This window comes from Bombina bombina, chromosome 2 (genome assembly GCF_027579735.1).
Source record: "Bombina bombina isolate aBomBom1 chromosome 2, aBomBom1.pri, whole genome shotgun sequence".
Taxonomy (NCBI): Eukaryota; Metazoa; Chordata; class Amphibia; order Anura; family Bombinatoridae; genus Bombina; species Bombina bombina.
Genome location: NC_069500.1, coordinates 1,441,588,911 through 1,441,612,429, shown reverse-complemented (window position 1 = coordinate 1,441,612,429; position 23,519 = coordinate 1,441,588,911). Strand labels below are relative to the sequence as shown.

Sequence of the window (23,519 nt, the reverse complement as noted above, 5' to 3'; positions counted from 1 at the left end):
TATATAGAGGATAATGTTTCAAGCATCAGCATATGGGGGAAAACATTGTATTTATCACTATATAGGGCATAATGTTGCATGTATCAGAATATAGGGGATGATGTTGCATTTGTCAGTATATAGGGGATAACACTGTATGTATCAGTATATAGGAGATAACACTGTATGTATCAATATATAGGGGATAACACTGTATGAATCAGTATATAGGAGATAACGCTGTATGTATCACTATATAGGGGATAGCGCTGTATGTATCACTATATAGGGGATAATGCTGTATGTATCATTATATTGGGGATAATGCTGTATGTATCATTATATAGGGGATACTGCTGTATGTAACACTATATAGGGGGCACTTGTATCACTATATTGGGGATAATGCTGTATGGATCAGTATATAAGATATAACAGTGTATGTATCACTATATAGGGGATTAAGATGTATGTTTTACTATATAGGGGATTAAGATGTATATATCAGTATATAGGGAATAGCTCTGTTTGTATCACTATATAGGGGATAACTCTGTATGTATTGGTCTATAGGAGATAATGCTGTATGTATCACTATATAGGGGATAATGCTGTATATATCAGTAAATAGGAGATAACGCTTTATGTATCACTATATAGGGGATAACACTTTATGTATCACTATATAGGGGATAATGCTGTATGTATCACTATATAGGGGATAATGCTTTATGTATCACTATATAGGGGATACTGCTGTATGTATCAGTAAATAGGATATAACGCTGTATGTAGCACTATATAGGAGAAAATGCTGTAAGTATCACTGTATAGGGGATAACGTTGTACATTTTGGTCTATAGGGAATTACGCTGTATGTATCACTATATAGGGGATAATGCTGTATGTATCAGTATATAGGGGATAATGCTGTATGTGTCACTATATAGGGGATAATGCTGTATGTATCACTATATAGGGGATAACGCTACATGTATCACTATATAGGGGATAACACTATATGTATCACTATATAGGGGATAACACTTTATGTATCACTATATAGGGGGAAATGCTGTATGTATCACTATATAAGGGATAACATAGAATGTATGAGTCTATAGGAGTACAAGCTGGAATACTCACCGCTGCCATTTCAATCGATTGGCTGCGCTTGAATCTTCCTTTCATCTCCTCTTCATATTCTTTCTGTTGTTGCAGCTGCCCAATGATACATATTAAAATTAATCAAATAACTGCCCCAGTGATCATACAGTGTATCTACCCCTTGTAACTGTCCCAGTGATCATACCATGTATCTACCCCAGTAACTACCCAAGCGATCATGCAGTGTATCTACCCCTTGTAACTGTCCCAGTGATCATACCATGTATCTACCCCAGTAACTACCCAAGCGATCATGCAGTGTATCTACCCCAGTAACTGCCCCAGTGATCATGCAGTGTATCTACCCCTTGTAACTGTCCCAGTGATCATACCATGTATCTACCCCAGTAACTATCCAAGCGATCATGCAGTGTATCTACCCCAGTAACTGTCCCAGTGATCAAAAAGTGTATCTACTTCAGTAACTGCCCCAGTGATCATACAGTGTATCTACCCCTTGTTACTGCCCCAGTGATTATACAGTGTAACTGCCCCAGTGATCATACAGTGCATCTACCCCTTGTAACTGCCCCAGTGATCATACAGTGTATCTACTCCTTTTAACTGCCCCAGGGATCATACAGTGTATCTACCCCTTGTAACTGCCCCAGTGATAATACAGTGTATCTACCCCTTGTAACTGCCCCAGTGATCATACAGTGTATCTACTCCTTGTAACTGCTCCAGTGATCATACAGTGTATCTATCCCTTGTAACGCCCCAGTGATCATACAGTGTATCTACCCATTGTAACTGCCCCAGTGATCATACAGTGTATCTACCCCTTGTAACTGCCCCAGTGATCATAAAGTGTACCTACCCACTGTAACTGCCCCAGTGATCATACAGTGTATCTACCCCTTGTAACTACCCCAGTAATCATACAGTGTATCTACCCCTTGCAACTGCCCCAGTGATCATACAGTGTATCTACCCCAGTAACTACCCAAGTGATCATACAGTGTATCTACCCCAGTAACTACCCAAGTGATCATACAGTGTATGTACCCCAGTAACTACCCAAGTGATCATGCAGTGTTTCTACCCCAGTAATTACCCCAGTGATCATACAGTGTATCGACCCCTTGTAACTTCCCCAGTGATCATAGAGTGTACCTACCCACTGTAACTGCCCCAGTGATCATACATTGTATCTACAACCTGTAACTGCCCCAGTGATCATACAGAGTATTTACCCTGGTAACTGCCCCAGTGATTATACAGTGTATCTACTTCTTGTAACTACCCCAGAAATCATACAGTGTATCTACTCATTGTAACTGCCCCAGTGATCATACAGTGTATCTACCCCTTGTAACAACCACAGTGAATATACAGTGTATCTACCCCTTGTAACTGCCACAGTGATCATACAGTGTATCTACTTCTTGTAACTACCCCAGTGATCATACAGTGTATCTACTTCTTGTAATCTTGTAACTACCCCAGTAATCATACAGTGTATCTACCCCTTGTAACTGCCCCAGTGATTATACAGTGTATCTACCCCTTGTAACTGCCCCAGTGATCATACAGTGTATCTACCCCTTGTAACTGCCCCAGTGATCATACAGTGTATCTACCCCTTGTAACTGCCCCAGTGATCATACAGTGTATCTACCCCTTGTAATTGCCCCAGTGATCATACAGTGTATCTACCCCTTGTAACTGCCCCAGTGATTATACAGTGTATCTACCCCTTGTAACTGCCCCAGTGATCATACAGTGTATCTACCTCTTGTAACTGCCCCAAAGATCATACAGCTTGTAACTCCTGCCTCTATACATCCCCACACTTGAGTCTGTGGACTCCATACTCACCCATCGAGCCTTCTCTAACTTGCGCTGCTCTGCCTCCAAACGAACCTGCTCCTTCCTGTTCAAAATAAAGTGTGTCAAATATTCCATGAATTTGAAAAAGTTATGCTTAATTATAGATATAGATAGATTATTTCATTCATGATGGAAATTACCCTCCTGACTACTAGGAGGAAGCAATAGACACCCCAACACAAAAGAGCTTTAAATCCCTCCCACTTCTCCTGATCCTTACTCATACTTATAGCCAAGTAGATAAGGAAAAAAAGAAAAGCAGGACAGATAAATTGGGGCAAAGAAGTGCAAAACAAGTACTTCCACCACATGAACAAAAAGAACAAACTGCTAAAGTAACAATTGTAGCTTTCTGACCAGAAAAATGAATTAAAAGAGAAGAAAATCTGAAATCTTTTATGGCTTTCACCTAATATTTGAGAGCTCTTACAACGTCCAAATCATGGAGAAGATGCTCCTTGGAATTTTTAGGAGCTGGACAAAAAGAAGGAACCACAATTTCCTGAATGACACTATTTGTGGATAGAATAGGTAGTTGCGAAGAACAGCCTTTTTAGCCGATTAAATATCTAGAAGATAAAGAACCTTCCAGGATAAAAGCTTAAGATTTAAACCATGCATCGGTACAAAACAAGGAGTTTGAAGACCCCATAAAACCAGATTAAGTTCCAAGGAGGAGAAACTGGACAAATAACTGGTGTAATTCCAATCACAGTCTGAACAAATGCCTGAAAGTCTGGGATTTTAGCAAGTTTCTTATGAAACATAACAGACGAAACCTAACCCTTCAGAGAGCTAGCTGACAAAACCTTATCTAGACCCTCAAGCAGGAACTCAGGAATTATAAGAATTTTAAAAGAATTCCAGCAATAAGTTTTGTTAGAAAGTTAAAGTTTTTTTTTCCTCCAGATTTTATGATAAATTCTTCTGGTTAAAGGTTTCCTAGCCTGACTCAAGGTATCAATACCTCTCTGAGACAGAATTAAAAGTTCAATCACCATGCCGTCAAATACAAATCTTTGAGCTTTTGATAAAATAAGGCCCTTGAGAGAGAAGATCCCCTCAGAGGAAGCCTCCAGGCTGGGCACACAGATATCTGAACCATATCCACAAACCAAATCCTGCAAGGCCACGTCATAGCAATCAAAATTGCTGAGACTTGTTCCTGCTTGATTCTGGGTATCACTCTGGATAGCAACACTAACAAAGAAAATATGTAAATCAGGTTCAATGACCAGGGAACCACTAGAGCATCTATCTCACCCAACCCAATTTGTGATTCAAGTGAGAGACCATGAGATGGATCTATTTTTGGCAGACCCCAGCATCTCATAATTTGGTTGAAAACTAAAGAGCTTTCCTTGGGTAAATAGAATGGGTAATGAGAAGGTCTGCCTCCCACTTATTCACACCAAGGATTTGGATGGCAGAAATCATGCAGTGATTGTGTTCTGCCCAGCTGATGATGCGGGACACATCCCTCATCACTAAGGAACTATGGGTTCCTCCATGATGATGAACATAAGCCACCACCAAGACATTGTCTGACTGAAATCTCAGAAAAAAGTTCTAGAATATTTATTGGTAACCTTGCCTCTTGAGAAGACCAAACTCGCTGAACTTTCCAAGACCCCACACTGCACCCCAACCTTACAGGCTAGCATCTGTGAAGATGTCTACCTAAGCTAGTCAAAGAAAAGAGGTCCCCTGAACCAAAAAATGGTGAATCTGCCAACAAGTTAGACTGTCCTGTGATCTAACAGAATCCTTTGAGACAGATCCTCATGAATCCCATTCCATTAATGTAACATCTGCAATTGGAGGGCCCGAAGATAAAATCTAGCAAAATAAGGCAGCCACCATGAGACCTACTGAGCAATGGAAGGGAGACAACTCAGCTGCAGAAGGGCACCTGCCTGACAACAGCACTCCAGTACTTTTGTAAACACCCTGGGAGCTGTAGCTAGACAGGAAGTGAGGGGCATAAACTAATAATGCTTTTCTAGTAAAGCAAATACAAAGAACTTGACATGATCCCTGTGAATAGGGATATGCAAATAAGCATATTTTAAGTTAAAGGAAGAAAGCGTGAATTGTCTACATCTTGAAAGTAGGAACTTTCAGGAATTTGTTCAATATTTTGAGATATAAAAACAGGCCAAAAAGTACGCTCGTTCTTTGGTACTATAAAGAGATTTAAATTAAAAACCTGGTTTAATTTTAGGGTAATCACTACCATTAATTCCAGATCTCGAAGCTCTCGAGAAGAAATAATCTTCCCCAAGGAGGCTTCGAATGAAAAGCTTATTTGAAAACCCCTGGGAAATGATTTGCAGTATCCCCGGATTCTGAACAGATCTCTCCCAATCCTCCCGAAAAACACTCAATCTGTCCTCCACGAGAGAGTGGTCTGGTACTGGGGTTGCACCTTCTTGCTGTCTAGGGAGACTTCTTGGACTGTTTGCTTTTGGACCAAGAAGAGTTGGGCTTGCAGGAACATTTGGTTTCTTTTACATGTACAAAATCACAAAATCAATAAATACCCATGATAAACAATTGTCTCATACTAGGGTATTTAATACCTTGTCTTGTTTCCATTCTCTACAGGTTTTAATAGTTCCAATGCTTAGATTATATTTGTTATACAAGAGGTTTCTTTTAAACATTTGTACCCACTATCGGATATTTATCATTAAACATTTTGGAAACAGTAATAGGTTTTTATATTTACATTTTTATATTTTAATATTGTATCCATTGTTTCATTCCTTGCAGGTTTAGATCTGTTATAATGTGTGGTTGTCAAACGTTATATAATAGGTATTATTTTTGTACCCAGTTTTGTAGCAGTGGTTAATATGGGAGTGTTTTTAAATTTTCACATTTAACCAATAGCTGTGTAAGAATCTCTTTTTAAACTAGCACCAATTAGTGCAACTTAGGTCTATGATTAGGGCACCTGCCGAATCGCGTAAGACCTTTTGTTCCCTGTTTTACCTGTGACTCACCTTTTTAAACACTTTTAATAAAGCAGTCTTTTACTTTTTGGAATCAGGATTGCTCATCTTTTTATATATTTGAACTTGTTAGATGGAAAAAAAGGAATATCCTGCTTCTGCCATTCTTCAGTAATAACTTCAGAAACTGAAACAGGCAAAGGAAAAGATGGAGGCTGCTTGGGAGAAATCTCCTCATGTGTTGCTTGACTATAGCAGGACAATCTTCTACCTCTAACGCAATAAACCCTTCCCACAACAATATGCTCAAGTCTGAAATGAAAGTACAAATCCTCTAACGTAGCAGCTGAGACTCAGAAAAACTATCCTCAGAATAACAGCCTCACACATGAACTAGCACTGTCTAGCTGTGAAAAACTGTCAAATGCACTGAGATAAGAGGCGGCCTTCAATGGCTTCGAAATTATAATATGAGTCTACCCAGCTTATGCCCTTAACAAAGAATACTAAGAAAACAAAACAAAGTTGATGATAAAAGTAAATTGGAAAGTTATTTAAAATGACATTCCCTATCTGATTCATGAAAGTTTAATTTTGTCTAGACTGTCCCTTTAAAGAGATAAGAAAGCCAAAATGAAACTTGCGTGATTCAGATAGAGCCGGTCAATTTAAGACACTTTTACGTTCAATTCTATGTTCAAACGTGCTTTATCCTCTCGGTATCACTTGTTGAAAAAGAATACGCACATATCCTATACTAGTTGGAGCTGCTGCTGCTGATTGGTGCCTGCACACATTTGTCTCTTGGGATTTGCTAACTAGATGTGTTCAGCTTCCTGCCAGTAGCGCAATTATGTTCCTTCAACAAAGGATAACAACAATATGAAGCAAATTTGATAATAGAAGTCAATTTGAAAGTTTTTTGATATTGTATGTTCTATCCGATTAATGAAAGAACATTTTTGAGGTTCTTGTTCCTTTAAGTATCAATGTGATGGGTAGTGTGCATAGCGCCTGAGGTATTAAATAAATCCTTCCAATCGCCCTAATCCAAAGTGACTATCTATGACGATTGAAATTGCCGGGTAGGGGAGATGGCCGGGCAGGGGAGATGCGTTTAGAGCGATTTATTGTAAATACACAATGACACAATAAAGGTATAAAAGTTATAAAAGTTAAAAGCAGTACTGTTAAGATTGGTAGGTATAAAAATCACAGTTAATAAATGCAATTAAATAAGATACAGTGAATAAAATTGCGATGTGACAAACAGTCGAGTACCTCAAAATATGTTAGGAAATCATAGATCCATGTTAAGAAATAAACTTGTACTGTGACGTGCTCAGTGAAGAGATCTGCTTGGCCTGCTAGAGCATCCGTCAGTGTATGAAAATCTATAAAGATCACAGTTAAATTGTTATGTACATATTATGTGCTGCTGATGGCCGCAATAAGGTATGATCTTCTATGTGGTCTAGGAGAAAGACTGTGGGGGAACCTTAAAAGAGCACTGGTATGTGAGCTCAAAAGATTAATAAAAATTGGGGTAGCGCGATCAAATAAACATCAAATAACAAAACATAACAAATGTAAAACAGCTTGCAATGCAGTACCACTATGAAAAAACAACTGTGGAAAAATAAAAGATAATGAAAAAAAAAGAGAAAAATGAAAATAAAAATAAAAAATAAAAATTGAGTAGGAATATGAAAAAAATGTCCAGAAAGGCGTGTGGATGAACAAAAAAATAGATATAAAATATATATATATTATAGTCAATGTAGGAGCTCAAAAGACTCAAGGTGAGTCAGTGTAAATATTCCATGTGAATAAAGTAATGTCAATGGTGAAAAAATAATCCAATTAAATAGGTGGTTATAAACAACCTTGTGGTTTGATGATAGTGATCCTCTAGTGAGTCTAGGTGAATCACTAAATGGGTCCAAATGTTCTTAGTTTCATACAATTTCTTCCTGGATGTACCTGTAAACAATTAAAAAAAAAATAGTGTAGATTGTACAGGTGTAATAAAGGATACTGAAAGTCTGCTTACCAGCTCTGGTCAACGCGTTTTGGCCACAATTTAGGCCTTTATCAAGACTGGTGTGGTTTGATGGCTGGCAGCTTTAAATACTGGGGGAAATGCTAATTAGCATAATATGGGCGTCTGCTTAACCGGAAATTACAACCCGGAAGTTGATACATTGTCATGGCACCCAACTATGTTTATCCAAATAGCGTGACTAGTAGGCTATACAAATATATAAATTAATCTTAATTTGTTTGGATGTCTCCTCCGATCGAGATCGAGTGTGGGTTCAACCCATTAGCGCTTATTTTCAATTGGCTGGAAGACTTAGGCTGGTCGAGTGTCTGATTGGATATAGACATCTTGTTCAGCCCGCTGGAGATTAGGTTTGTTTATCAAACCATGTGTGTGTCTTATCAGCCAATCCGGATTCTGTAAGCACTGGTTAGCATGAAAGCTTGATCGGGAATGGTGTTTAGAGCTAACTCTATAACGAATCTATGTGACATTGTCTATAGATAAATAAAAATCCACCAGGACTATATTTCAGAAAGGGCTAAAAGTATGTCAACAGTGAGGATTAGTTTAGATCCAAACATGTTGTTGAATGGTGGGCTTAAACGGAAATGTATAGGTGATGATCTAACCTGCAATAGCTAAATGAATCAGAGAGATACGTGGGGATGATCTATAAATTGTGTTCTTGCCAATAACATATGTCGGCTATCACTAGCTGACCCGGAGGCAGACAGATTCCATGAAATAATTCTGAATAAACGCCAATGGAATAGGCGCCCTGTATTAATCTTGTGAGAATACCATTTGCTTCTTGTAACGTGGGGTTTATGTTCTAAGTGGTAGTATGAATACAGCAACTTGATAACTTTAGCAGGTGTGGCTGTTTGACAAAAAATAATAATAGTGTTACCCTAACCAGTGTGGCCGTTTGACAACACCTGGTCTGTTAATATTATAAGGTATAGGAAACCGTGCCCTCAAATGAATGGCTATTAATTGTATGAGGTTTGTGTTATAAGTGGTAGTCTGAATACAGCAACTTGTATCATTCTAATGAGGGAAGAGGAGGACCGTAATAACTATAACAGGTCTGACTGTTTAAAAGCTACTAGTGGTTTTACCTTAATTAGTGTGGCTGTTTGGTGACTACTGATCTGTTAATATTATAAGGACTGGTGGTCATCTTTATAGTATCCATCTACAAATATCAAGTCAATTAGTATGAAAAGATGTGTGCATGGTGAATGCATACTGCTGTGTTGAAGGATGCAAAGACCTATTCTCATGTGTTATTGACATAATAAATAATTAGATATTAAATACATATTCCTGTGTTGGAGGATGCAGAGACCTATTTCATGTGTTGTGGATAACTAGATCTTATACATACTTGATTGGTCAGGAGAAGGATGATGTTGGCTACATAAAAAACTGGATGCTGTCCATCTATAAATTTCAAGTGGTTAATTAGACACAGATGCCGAGATTACGAGTTTGGCGTTAACAGGGGTGCGGGGCTAACAAGGCTTTTATTTCTAACACTACCTTAAGCCAACGCTGGTATTACAGGTTTTTTTAAACCTGGCATTAGCCGCAAAAAGGTGAGCGTAGAGCAAAATTTAGCTCCACATCTCACCTCAATACCAGCGTTGCTTACGGTAGCGGTAAGCTGGCTAAACGTGCTCGTGCACGATTTCCCCATAGGAAACAATGGGGCTGAGCCGGCTGGAAAAAAACCTAACACCTGCAAAAAAGCAGCGTCCAGCTTCTAACGCAGCCCCATTGTTTCCTATGGGGAAAGAAAAAATATGTCTGCACCTAACACCCTAACATGAACCCCAAGTCTAAATACCCCTAATCTTACACTTATTAACCCCTAATCTGCCGCCCCCGACATCGTCGCCACCTGCATTATACTATTAACCCCTAATCTGCCACTCCGGACTCCGCCGCCACCTACATTATAGTTATAAACCCCTAATCTGCTGCCCCCAACACCGCTGCCACCTACATTATAGTTATTAACCCCTAATCTGCCCCCCCCAACGTCGCCGCAACTATATTAAAATAATTAACCCCTAATCTACCGCCGCCCACGTCGCCGCTACTATAAAAAAGTTATTAACCCCTAAACCTAAGTCTAACCCTAACACCCCCCTAACTTAAATATAATTTAAATAAATCTAAATTAAATAACTACAATTAAATAAATGATTCCTATTTAAAACTAAATACTTACCGATAAAATAAACCATAAGATAGCTACAATATAACTAATAGTTACATTGTATCTATCTTAGGGTTTATGTTTAATTTACAGGCAAGTTTGTATTTATTTTAAGTAGGTAGAATAGTTATTAATTAGTTATTAACTATTTAATAACTACCTAGCTAAAATAAGTACAAAATTACCTGTAAAATAAAACCTAACCTAAATTACAATTACACCTAACACTACACTATCATTAAATTAATTACCTAAACTACCTACAATTAATTACAATTAAATACATTAAACTAAATTACGAAAAAAAACCCCACTAAATTACAGTAAAAAAAAAAAAATTACAAGAAGTTTAAGCTAATTACACCTAATCTAAGCCCCCTAATAAAATAAAAAAGCCCCCCAAAATAATAAAATGCCCTACCCTATACTAAATTACAAATAGCCCTTAAAAGGGCCTTTTGCGGGGCATTGCCCCAAAGTAATCAGCTCTTTTACCTGTAAAAAAAATATATTATACCCCCCCCAACATTAAAACCCACCACCCACACACCCAACCCTACACTAAAACCCACCCAATACCCCCTTAAAAAAACCTAACACTACCCCATTGAAGATCACACTACCTTGAGCCGTCTTCACCCAGCCGGGCACAAGTGGTCATCCGATCCGGCCAGAAGTCTTCATCCGATGGGGCAGAAGAGGTCCTCCAGACCAGCAGAAGTCTTCATCCTATCCGGGCAGAAGAGGACATCCGGACCGGGAGAAGGCATCATCCAAGCGGCATCTTCTATCTTCATCCAATCAGCCAATCTGATTGAACTTCAATCCGATTGGCTGATTGCATCAACCAATCAGATTTTTCCTGCCTTAATTCCGATTGGCTGATAGAATCCTATCAGCCAATCGGAATTTGAGGGACGTCATCTTGGATGATGTCTTTTAAAGGAACCGTCATTCGTCGTTAGTCGTCGTGCTGGAAGGATGCTCCGCGCCGGATGTCTTCAAGATGGAGTCGCTTCTCGTCGGATGGATGAAGATAGAAGATGCCGCTTGGGTGAAGCCTTCTCCCGGTCCGGATGTCCTCTTCTGCCCGGATAGGATGAAGACTTCTGCCGGTCTGGAGGTCCTCTTATGCCCCATCGGATGAAGACTTCTGGTCAGATCGGATGACCACTTGTGCCCGGCTGGGTGAAGACGGCTCAAGGTAGTGTGATCTTCAATGGGGTAGTGTTAGGTTTTTTTAAGGGGGTATTGGGTGGGTTTTAGAGTAGGGGTGTGTGGGTGGTGGGTTTTAATGTTGGAGGGGTATTGTATTTTTTTTACAGGTAAAAGAGCTGATTACTTTGGGGCAATGCCCCGCAAAAGGCCCTTTTAAGGGCAATTTGTAATTTAGTATAGGGTAGGGCATTTTATTATTTTTGGGGGCTTTTTATTTTATTAGGGGGCTTAGATTAGGTGTAATTAGCTTAAACTTCTTGTAATTTTTTTTTTTTTACTGTAATTTAGTGTGTTTTTTTCCGTAATTTAGTTTATTGTATTTAATTGTAATTAATTGTAGGTAGTTTAGGTAATTTATTTAATGATAGTGTAGTGTTAGATGTAATTGTAACTTAGGTTAAGTTTTATTTTACAGGTAATTTTGTACTTATTTTAGCTAGGTAGTTATTAAATAGTTAATAACTATTTAATAACTATTGTACCTAGTTAAAATAAATACAAAGTTGCCTGTGAAATAAATATAAATCCTAAGCTAGCTACAATGTAACTATTAGTTATATTGTAGCTAGCTTAGGGTTTATATTACAGGTAAGTATTTAGTTTTAATTAGGAATAATTTATTTAATTTTGTTAAATTTATTTAGTTTAATTTAAATTATATTTAAGTTAGGGGGGGTTAGGGTTAGGTTTAGACTTAGGTTTATGGGTTAATACCTTGAATATAGTAGCAGCGATGTTGGGGGTGGCAGATTAGGGGTTAATAAATGTAAGTAGGTGTCGGCGATGTTAGGGACGGCAAATTAGGGGTTAATCAAATTTAACTAGTGTTTGCGAGGTGGGAGTACGGCGGTTTAAGGGTTAATACATTAATTAAAGTGGCGGCGATGTCCGGTCAGCAGATTAGGGGTTAATAATTGTAGGTAGGTGGCGGCGACGTTGGGGGCGGCAGATTAGGGGTTAATAAATATAATGTAGGTGTCGGCGATGTTAGGGGCAGCAGATTAGGGGTTCATAAGTATAATGTAGGTGGCGGCGATGTCCGGTCGGCAGATTAGGGTTTAAATCATTTTATTATAGTGTTTGCGATGTGGGGGGGGGCTCGGTTTAGGGCTTAATAGGTAGTTTATGGGTGTTAGTGTACTTTTTAGAACTTTAGTTAAGAGTTTTATGTTCCGGCGTTAGCCCATAAAACTCTTAACTATTGACTTTTAAATGCGGTCGAAGTCTTGACAGGAGAGGGTCTACCGCTCACTTCTTCCAAGACTCGTAATACCAGTGTTAGGCAAGTCCCATTAAAAAGATAGGATACGCAATTGACGTAAGGGGATTTGCGGTAGCCTCGAGTCGCGGAAGAAAAGTGAGCGGTGAGCCTCTACCTATCAGACTCGTAATACCAGCGTTAGGTAAAAAGCAGCGTTGGGACCTCTCAACGCTGCTTTTTAAGGCTAACGCCAAACTCGTAATCTCGCTGAGAGTGACTTACTCTCTATTTGTTTTATAGATATTGTAGTATATGAATATCTCCTCATATTTCCTTAACAGAGTACAGAAAAGGTAATGCTTTCTGACACTTAATGTTATATATCGTAGGAGGATTTGGACTAACTGTCAAATATTTTATACATCATAAATAGTGTTCCTATATGGGGTATAGATAAGGTAGATTCACCAGATATAAATAACCCTTTGTGTGACTCACAACTGAACTTCATAGAGTCATCTGACAAAAACACAGGGTCTATTTGACTAGTTCTCCCAACAGTCAATTTCAATGGTAAAGGGGTTATAAATGGGGTAAGAATGAGGGAAGGTTATAGTGACTGAGCAAATACGTCAAAAATTTAGCTCCACATCTCACCTCAATACCAGCGTTGCTTACGGTAGCGGTAAGCTGGCTAAACGTGCTCGTGCACGATTTCCCCATAGGAAACAATGGGGCTGAGCCGGCTGGAAAAAAACCTAACACCTGCAAAAAAGCAGCGTCCAGCTTCTAACGCAGCCCCATTGTTTCCTATGGGGAAAGAAAAAATATGTCTGCACCTAACACCCTAACATGAACCCCAAGTCTAAATACCCCTAATCTTACACTTATTAACCTCTAATCTGCCGCCCCCGACATCGTCGCCACCTGCATTATACTATTAACCCCTAATCTGCCACTCCGGACTCCGCCGCCACCTACATTATAGTTATAAACCCCTAATCTGCTGCCCCCAACACCGCTGCCACCTACATTATAGTTATTAACCCCTAATCTGCCCCCCCCAACGTCGCCGCAACTATATTAAATTAATTAACCCCTAATCTACCGCCGCCCACGTCGCCGCTACTATAAAAAAGTTATTAACCCCTAAACCTAAGTCTAACCCTAACACCCCCCTAACTTAAATATAATTTAAATAAATCTAAATTAAATAACTACAATTAAATAAATGATTCCTATTTAAAACTAAATACTTACCGATAAAATAAACCATAAGATAGCTACAATATAACTAATAGTTACATTGTATCTATCTTAGGGTTTATGTTTAATTTACAGGCAAGTTTGTATTTATTTTAAGTAGGTAGAATAGTTATTAATTAGTTATTAACTATTTAATAACTACCTAGCTAAAATAAGTACAAAATTACCTGTAAAATAAAACCTAACCTAAATTACAATTACACCTAACACTACACTATCATTAAATTAATTACCTAAACTACCTACAATTAATTACAATTAAATACATTAAACTAAATTACGAAAAAAAACCCCACTAAATTACAGTAAAAAAAAAAAAATTACAAGAAGTTTAAGCTAATTACACCTAATCTAAGCCCCCTAATAAAATAAAAAAGCCCCCCAAAATAATAAAATGCCCTACCCTATACTAAATTACAAATAGCCCTTAAAAGGGCCTTTTGCGGGGCATTGCCCCAAAGTAATCAGCTCTTTTACCTGTAAAAAAAATATATTATACCCCCCCCAACATTAAAACCCACCACCCACACACCCAACCCTACACTAAAACCCACCCAATACCCCCTTAAAAAAACCTAACACTACCCCATTGAAGATCACACTACCTTGAGCCGTCTTCACCCAGCCGGGCACAAGTGGTCATCCGATCCGGCCAGAAGTCTTCATCCGATGGGGCAGAAGAGGTCCTCCAGACCAGCAGAAGTCTTCATCCTATCCGGGCAGAAGAGGACATCCGGACCGGGAGAAGGCATCATCCAAGCGGCATCTTCTATCTTCATCCAATCAGCCAATCTGATTGAACTTCAATCCGATTGGCTGATTGCATCAACCAATCAGATTTTTCCTGCCTTAATTCCGATTGGCTGATAGAATCCTATCAGCCAATCGGAATTCGAGGGACGTCATCTTGGATGATGTCTTTTAAAGGAACCGTCATTCGTCGTTAGTCGTCGTGCTGGAAGGATGCTCCGCGCCGGATGTCTTCAAGATGGAGTCGCTTCTCGTCGGATGGATGAAGATAGAAGATGCCGCTTGGGTGAAGCCTTCTCCCGGTCCGGATGTCCTCTTCTGCCCGGATAGGATGAAGACTTCTGCCGGTCTGGAGGTCCTCTTATGCCCCATCGGATGAAGACTTCTGGTCAGATCGGATGACCACTTGTGCCCGGCTGGGTGAAGACGGCTCAAGGTAGTGTGATCTTCAATGGGGTAGTGTTAGGTTTTTTTAAGGGGGTATTGGGTGGGTTTTAGAGTAGGGGTGTGTGGGTGGTGGGTTTTAATGTTGGAGGGGTATTGTATTTTTTTTACAGGTAAAAGAGCTGATTACTTTGGGGCAATGCCCCGCAAAAGGCCCTTTTAAGGGCAATTTGTAATTTAGTATAGGGTAGGGCATTTTATTATTTTTGGGGGCTTTTTATTTTATTAGGGGGCTTAGATTAGGTGTAATTAGCTTAAACTTCTTGTAATTTTTTTTTTTTTACTGTAATTTAGTGTGTTTTTTTCCGTAATTTAGTTTATTGTATTTAATTGTAATTAATTGTAGGTAGTTTAGGTAATTTATTTAATGATAGTGTAGTGTTAGATGTAATTGTAACTTAGGTTAAGTTTTATTTTACAGGTAATTTTGTACTTATTTTAGCTAGGTAGTTATTAAATAGTTAATAACTATTTAATAACTATTGTACCTAGTTAAAATAAATACAAAGTTGCCTGTGAAATAAATATAAATCCTAAGCTAGCTACAATGTAACTATTAGTTATATTGTAGCTAGCTTAGGGTTTATATTACAGGTAAGTATTTAGTTTTAATTAGGAATAATTTATTTAATTTTGTTAAATTTATTTAGTTTAATTTAAATTATATTTAAGTTAGGGGGGGTTAGGGTTAGGTTTAGACTTAGGTTTATGGGTTAATACCTTTAATATAGTAGCAGCGATGTTGGGGGTGGCAGATTAGGGGTTAATAAATGTAAGTAGGTGTCGGCGATGTTAGGGACGGCAAATTAGGGGTTAATCAAATTTAACTAGTGTTTGCGAGGTGGGAGTACGGCGGTTTAAGGGTTAATACATTAATTAAAGTGGCGGCGATGTCCGGTCAGCAGATTAGGGGTTAATAATTGTAGGTAGGTGGCGGCGACGTTGGGGGCGGCAGATTAGGGGTTAATAAATATAATGTAGGTGTCGGCGATGTTAGGGGCAGCAGATTAGGGGTTCATAAGTATAATGTAGGTGGCGGCGATGTCCGGTCGGCAGATTAGGGTTTAAATCATTTTATTATAGTGTTTGCGATGTGGGGGGGGGCTCGGTTTAGGGCTTAATAGGTAGTTTATGGGTGTTAGTGTACTTTTTAGAACTTTAGTTAAGAGTTTTATGTTCCGGCGTTAGCCCATAAAACTCTTAACTATTGACTTTTAAATGCGGTCGAAGTCTTGACAGGAGAGGGTCTACCGCTCACTTCTTCCAAGACTCGTAATACCAGTGTTAGGCAAGTCCCATTAAAAAGATAGGATACGCAATTGACGTAAGGGGATTTGCGGTAGCCTCGAGTCGCGGAAGAAAAGTGAGCGGTGAGCCTCTACCTATCAGACTCGTAATACCAGCGTTAGGTAAAAAGCAGCGTTGGGACCTCTCAACGCTGCTTTTTAAGGCTAACACCAAACTCGTAATCTCGCTGAGAGTGACTTACTCTCTATTTGTTTTATAGATATTGTAGTATATGAATATCTCCTCATATTTCCTTAACAGAGTACAGAAAAGGTAATGCTTTCTGACACTTAATGTTATATATCGTAGGAGGATTTGGACTAACTGTCAAATATTTTATACATCATAAATAGTGTTCCTATATGGGGTATAGATAAGGTAGATTCACCAGATATAAATAACCCTTTGTGTGACTCACAACTGAACTTCATAGAGTCATCTGACAAAAACACAGGGTCTATTTGACTAGTTCTCCCAACAGTCAATTTCAATGGTAAAGGGGTTATAAATGGGGTAAGAATGAGGGAAGGTTATAGTGACTGAGCAAATACGTCAAAAAAATAAAAAAAAATTTCAAAAAACATCCAAAAAGGATAATGACTCATTGTGATGGTGTAAAAGACTGCATAGTCTTCCATAAGAGAAGTATGGTGGGTCAAATGGCGTTATGGGAAGCACAAGACATCTAGGAAGTGGAAGATTTTACTAATCTCATCTGTATATGTTTATCTAAATACTTAAGATCTAGGGAACTTTAGATGTGACTGGTAGTGGTGTCTCTCTGTGGAAATCAGAGTCAAGGATGCTTCCAGATGACTAGTAAGATTAAACATGTGAACTAGAGCTTCTTCAGCAATAAGTATCCACCTGTAGGAGATTATGTGTATACAAGGTATGCAAGGTCTTCTTTGTTGTTCAGACCTTTTGGGTGTAAGCAGTCCAACAGGAATATCCATTTCGACTCCGTTGTCAGAAGTTTTCTCTCATAATCACCACCTCTCCAATTTCTTCTGACCTTTTGTATGCCCAGGAATTTAATTTCTTTGGTGCTACCATGATGTTTGGTTGAGAAATGCTTATATAGGACCGTATCCATATTGAGTTTTTCGATGAGCAGTATATGCTCTCATATTCTGTCTTTTAAAGATCTTGATGTTTGCCCAACATATTGTAGTCTACATGAGCATTCTATTAGATAAATCACCCCTTTGTCTTTGCATCTAATCAGGTATTTGATGTTATGTTCTTCTTTAGTGTGATATTATTGGAATTTTTCTGTTTTCCTGCCACATTTACAGGCTTTACAATTTGGGCATGGGAATAAGCCCATAATTTCCTTCCCATATAGTTTTCTTGCTTCTAGCCTTTTGTGCCTTTGTATATTTGGTGCCAGTCTATTTTTTAAATTATCCATTTTTCTGTATATAAACCTCGGATGTTGGGGGAGATTAGATCATCTTCTTTTAGCAGAGGTCAATGTTTTTTAAAAAGTTTTTCAATAATTTGCCTATTACTGCTATAATCAGGAATCATTGGGACATTGAATAATTCTCCTGTATCCGGATTTTTTCGATCTCTATATTTGATAAGGTCTCTTCTTTCAATCTTCTGTATTTCCTCTATATTAAGGTCTATTAGGTATTCACTATATCCTCTTTTGATAAATTTCTTCTTAAGATGTAAGGTTTGTGCTTCCCATATCTCAGTATTGGAACAGTTCTTGTGGATCCTTAGGAGTTGGCCTTTCGGGATATTCCTTTTCCACTTCTCGTGGTGAAAGCTAAAGTTGTGGATATAGTTATTGCTATTAAGTGTGTGGATGTCTCCCAGGCTCCGTTTTTACTTCTATCTTGAGGTCCAGAAATGTGATGTCTGTTTGACTCCATACATAACATAAATTATGCTTACCTTATAATTTAATTTTCTTCTGATGGAAAGAGTCCACAGCAGCATTCATTACATTTGGGAAATAAGAACCTGGCCACCAGGAGGAGGCAAAGACACCCTAGCCAAAGGCTTAAATACTCCTCCCACTCCCCTCATCCCCCAGCCATTCTGCTGAGGAACAAGGAACAGTAGAAGAAATATCAGGGTGAAAAGGTACAAGAAGAATATAAGGACACCCCACAGATTATGGGTGGGGTGCTGTGGACTCTTTCCATCAGAAGAAAATGTAATTATCAGGTAAGCATAATTTATGTTTTTCTTGTTAAATGGAAAGAGTCCACAGCAGCATTCATTACTTTTGGGAAATCAATACCCAAGCTAAAGAGGACACTGAATGCCAAGACGGGAGGGTACATAGGTGGCCCAAACTGAGAGCACCACACCTGAACCACAACTCAACAAAAAAATCCCGCTTCCTCGAAGCCGAGAAAAATGTAAAGAAAAATTTGAAGAAAAATGTGAAGAAAAGCCCCAGTGACACTGACTCGCAATCAATCCAGAGCCAAACAAGAGAACACTAATGGACATGACTAAGCCAAAAGTCCTCCAAGAGATACCGTCGCCCCAATAAATGGTTCCCCCAACCATCCTAAGCCCCAGGGGCAAGGCAAGGAACCGAAGAAACCAAAAGGTTCTTCTAATATGACAGAAAAACACCTCAAGTGTGTGAAGACCCGGCTCATGGAGACAAAAATGGATCCAAACCGAGAATAAGGCCACACCACAACCGGAATAATCCGGACACGGAGATAGGAAAACATCTCCCCAATATCCTGCAAGCAAAGGCGTAACAGAAGACGCAAAGTCCTCCCTGCACCCACCCATAGAATACCAAAGTATTCATCATGAAAATGTGTAATAGATTCAGGACAAAACCTCAGGATCAACAACACCGTGTCCATAACAAGGCGACATCAAAGAGCTTGCAAGGAATTAAGAAGCAGTCCACAGTAAGTGGACCGTATAAAAACAATCCCTCAACAGAGGGCATTTTCTCAGCAACCTAAGCCACCCGACCTACACTTAGGCCCCTAAAAAAAGGAGAACACAAGCCTCCATCAAGGCCTCCCGAGAAGGAGAATATACCCTCGGAATCCGAAGGTAGAGAAAACCATCTCCTGTGTAGGAACAAGGAGAAAGAGAAAATCTCTCCCTGCCTCGATCCCTAGACCACTTGGACATTCCTTTATTAAGAAAGCTGCCACAGCGGGATTCAAACTCGAAGCCTTTAGCTTACTAGAAAAAAGAAATAGAGAAAACAAGGTGCAACACCTCTAAGTGCAGTATGTCAGATAATACACAATATTTATTTGTTTACACTCACAAATAAAAACTCACAAAGTATAACCTCAACCAAAATGAGGTATGATATGGGCACCTGAGAACCGTTATGGTCTCTCAAACGATCTCCATCAAGATACTGTTTCAGCAGCAGGTCTTTATAATATGAAAATGTATCCGACTTTCACAGGCTGTGTTCACATGCACTCGTGGAATCAGGATCTCCAAAGCATTCCCATATAGTGAAGTCCAAAACAGTTAAAAACAGATAAAATCAGCTGACTACGGTAGTGTGTAGACGGTTGGCGTGGCCTTACGCGTTTTGTAGGGGTTCTCCCTACTTCGCCAGAGGCTGCCCACTTAATCCACCATCGAAAATTTATACATGTGAAAATGAGTTACCTCCCCTTCTAGGATGTCTGTATCCCTATTGAGTAATAGAGGAGGTGGATCTACCACATGACCTAATACTCGTAGTTAAGGAAAAATAGTTTGCAATAAGTGTCAAATATTATGGATGCCAATATTATGAGTACTCTGTAGGTTAGCAATTAAATTCAACATAAAATAGTACTAACTAACATATTCCAGCTTGTTAGGTTCATGTAAATACAAGGGAATGAACAATAAATATAACAACGTAAAAATGTATGTATATATTTGTATATATGTATTCAACAGAAGGAGAGAAGCGTGACGGTTCAAATAAAATCCAAATCTTTATTGTAGATGTATTTTAAAAATACAAGGAAGGAAGCCAAGTACATGGGTGAGCGTAGCACTGTCTGGCTTACGCGCTTCGGCTTACGCCGTAATCATAGCCAATAGTGCTATAGACAGCCATTCTCATTTAAAAACACTTAGAAGCAACCTTACTGGTTGCTGATAATTAGATAAGCTGTTCCCAATTAAATTAAATGAGTTGCCATGTCAGCAAGTTACCACTGCCAGAGTAAACAGGATATGATGGAAACAGACATTATAGTGTGCCATACATGTATATGTAAAAAAAACATGTCAATAAGTTGTCATATAAAAATAACATACATTTGAAACATAATGATACATTACTTAAAAAGGGGGCATAGAAACATAGAAAAAGCATAGAAAAACAGAATTTATGTTTACCTGATAAATTACTTTCTCCAACGGTGTGTCCGGTCCACGGCGTCATCCTTACTTGTGGGATATTCTCTTCCCCAACAGGAAATGGCAAAGAGCCCAGCAAAGCTGGTCACATGATCCCTCCTAGGCTCCGCCTACCCCAGTCATTCGACCGACGTTAAGGAGGAATATTTGCATAGGAGAAACCATATGGTACCGTGGTGACTGTAGTTAAAGAAAATAAATTATCAGACCTGATTAAAAAAACCAGGGCGGGCCGTGGACCGGACACACCGTTGGAGAAAGTAATTTATCAGGTAAACATAAATTCTGTTTTCTCCAACATAGGTGTGTCCGGTCCACGGCGTCATCCTTACTTGTGGGAACCAATACCAAAGCTTTAGGACACGGATGAAGGGAGGGAGCAAATCAGGTCACCTAAATGGAAGGCACCACGGCTTGCAAAACCTTTCTCCCAAAAATAGCCTCAGAAGAAGCAAAAGTATCAAACTTGTAAAATTTGGTAAAAGTGTGCAGTGAAGACCAAGTCGCTGCCCTACATATCTGATCAACAGAAGCCTCGTTCTTGAAGGCCCATGTGGAAGCCACAGCCCTAGTGGAATGAGCTGTGATTCTTTCGGGAGGCTGCCGTCCGGCAGTCTCGTAAGCCAATCTGATGATGCTTTTAATCCAAAAAGAGAGAGAGGTAGAAGTTGCTTTTTGACCTCTCCTTTTACCGGAATAAACAACAAACAAGGAAGATGTTTGTCTAAAATCCTTTGTAGCATCTAAATAGAATTTTAGAGCGCGAACAACATCCAAATTGTGTAACAAACGTTCCTTCTTTGAAACTGGTTTCGGACACAGAGAAGGTACGATAATCTCCTGGTTAATGTTTTTGTTAGAAACAACTTTTGGAAGAAAACCAGGTTTAGTACGTAAAACCACCTTATCTGCATGGAACACCAGATAAGGAGGAGAACACTGCAGAGCAGATAATTCTGAAACTCTTCTAGCAGAAGAAATTGCAACTAAAAACAAAACTTTCCAAGATAATAACTTAATATCAACGGAATGCAAGGGTTCAAACGGAACCCCCTGAAGAACTGAAAGAACTAAATTGAGACTCCAAGGAGGAGTCAAAGGTTTGTAAACAGGCTTAATTCTAACCAGAGCCTGAACAAAGGCTTGAACATCTGGCACAGCGGCCAGCTTTTTGTGAAGTAACACAGACAAGGCAGAAATCTGTCCCTTCAGGGAACTTGCAGATAATCCTTTTTCCAATCCTTCTTGAAGGAAGGATAGAATCCTAGGAATCTTAACCTTGTCCCAAGGGAATCCTTTAGATTCACACCAACAGATATATTTTTTCCAAATTTTGTGGTAAATCTTTCTAGTTACAGGCTTTCTGGCCTGAACAAGAGTATCGATAACAGAATCTGAGAATCCTCGCTTCGATAAGATCAAGCGTTCAATCTCCAAGCAGTCAGCTGGAGTGAAACCAGATTCGGATGTTCGAACGGACCCTGAACAAGAAGGTCTCGTCTCAAAGGTAGCTTCCAAGGAGGAGCCGATGACATATTCACCAGATCTGCGTACCAAGTCCTGCGTGGCCACGCAGGAGCTATCAAGATCACCGACGCCCTCTCCTGATTGATCCTGGCTACCAGCCTGGGGATGAGAGGAAACGGCGGGAACACATAAGCTAGTTTGAAGGTCCAAGGTGCTACTAATGCATCCACTAGAGCCGCCTTGGGATCCCTGGATCTGGACCCGTAGCAAGGAACTTTGAAGTTCTGACGAGAGGCCATCAGATCCATGTCTGGAATGCCCCATAGCTGAGTGACTTGGGCAAAGATTTCCGGATGGAGTTCCCACTCCCCCGGATGCAATGTCTGACGACTCAGAAAATCCGCTTCCCAATTTTCCACTCCTGGGATGTGGATAGCAGACAGGTGGCAGGAGTGAGACTCCGCCCATAGAATGATTTTGGTCACTTCTTCCATCGCCAGGGAACTCCTTGTTCCCCCCTGATGGTTGATGTACGCAACAGTTGTCATGTTGTCTGATTGAAACCGTATGAACTTGGCCCTCGCTAGCTGAGGCCAAGCCTTGAGAGCATTGAATATCGCTCTCAGTTCCAGAATATTTATCGGTAGAAGAGATTCTTCCCGAGACCAAAGACCCTGAGCTTTCAGGGATCCCCAGACCGCGCCCCAGCCCATCAGACTGGCGTCGGTCGTGACAATGACCCACTCTGGTCTGCGGAATGTCATCCCTCGTGACAGGTTGTCCAGGGACAGCCACCAACGGAGTGAGTCTCTGGTCCTCTGATTTACTTGTATCTTCGGAGACAAGTCTGTATAGTCCCCATTCCACTGACTGAGCATGCACAGTTGTAATGGTCTTAGATGAATGCGTGCAAAAGGAACTATGTCCATTGCCGCTACCATCAACCCGATCACTTCCATGCACTGAGCTATGGAAGGAAGAGGAACGGAATGAAGTATCCGACAAGAGTCTAGAAGTTTTGTTTTTCTGGCCTCTGTCAGAAAAATCCTCATTTCTAAGGAGTCTATTATTGTTCCCAAGAAGGGAACCCTTGTTGACGGAGATAGAGAACTCTTTTCCACGTTCACTTTCCATCCGTGAGATCTGAGAAAGGCCAGGACAATGTCCGTGTGAGCCTTTGCTTGAGGAAGGGACGACGCTTGAATCAGAATGTCGTCCAAGTAAGGTACTACAGCAATGCCCCTTGGTCTTAGCACAGCTAGAAGGGACCCTAGTACCTTTGTGAAAATCCTTGGAGCA

At 39.7% G+C, this 23,519-nt stretch overlaps 1 protein-coding gene across 4 annotated transcripts in view; it reads right to left on the bottom strand.

Annotated features, from left to right (window-relative positions):
- The window catches only part of LOC128650449 (serine-rich adhesin for platelets-like), a 376,989-nt gene that overhangs the window by 102,914 nt on the left and 250,556 nt on the right, over positions 1–23,519 (bottom strand). For all 4 annotated transcript variants that reach the window (XM_053704393.1, XM_053704394.1, XM_053704396.1 and 1 more), the window contains exons 8-9: positions 2,968–3,022; positions 1,126–1,200 (exon numbers count right to left, since the gene is read on the bottom strand). In XM_053704393.1, the coding sequence (XP_053560368.1) occupies positions 1,126–1,200; positions 2,968–3,022 (130 nt within the window). The remainder of the gene's footprint in view (positions 1–1,125; positions 1,201–2,967; positions 3,023–23,519) is intronic.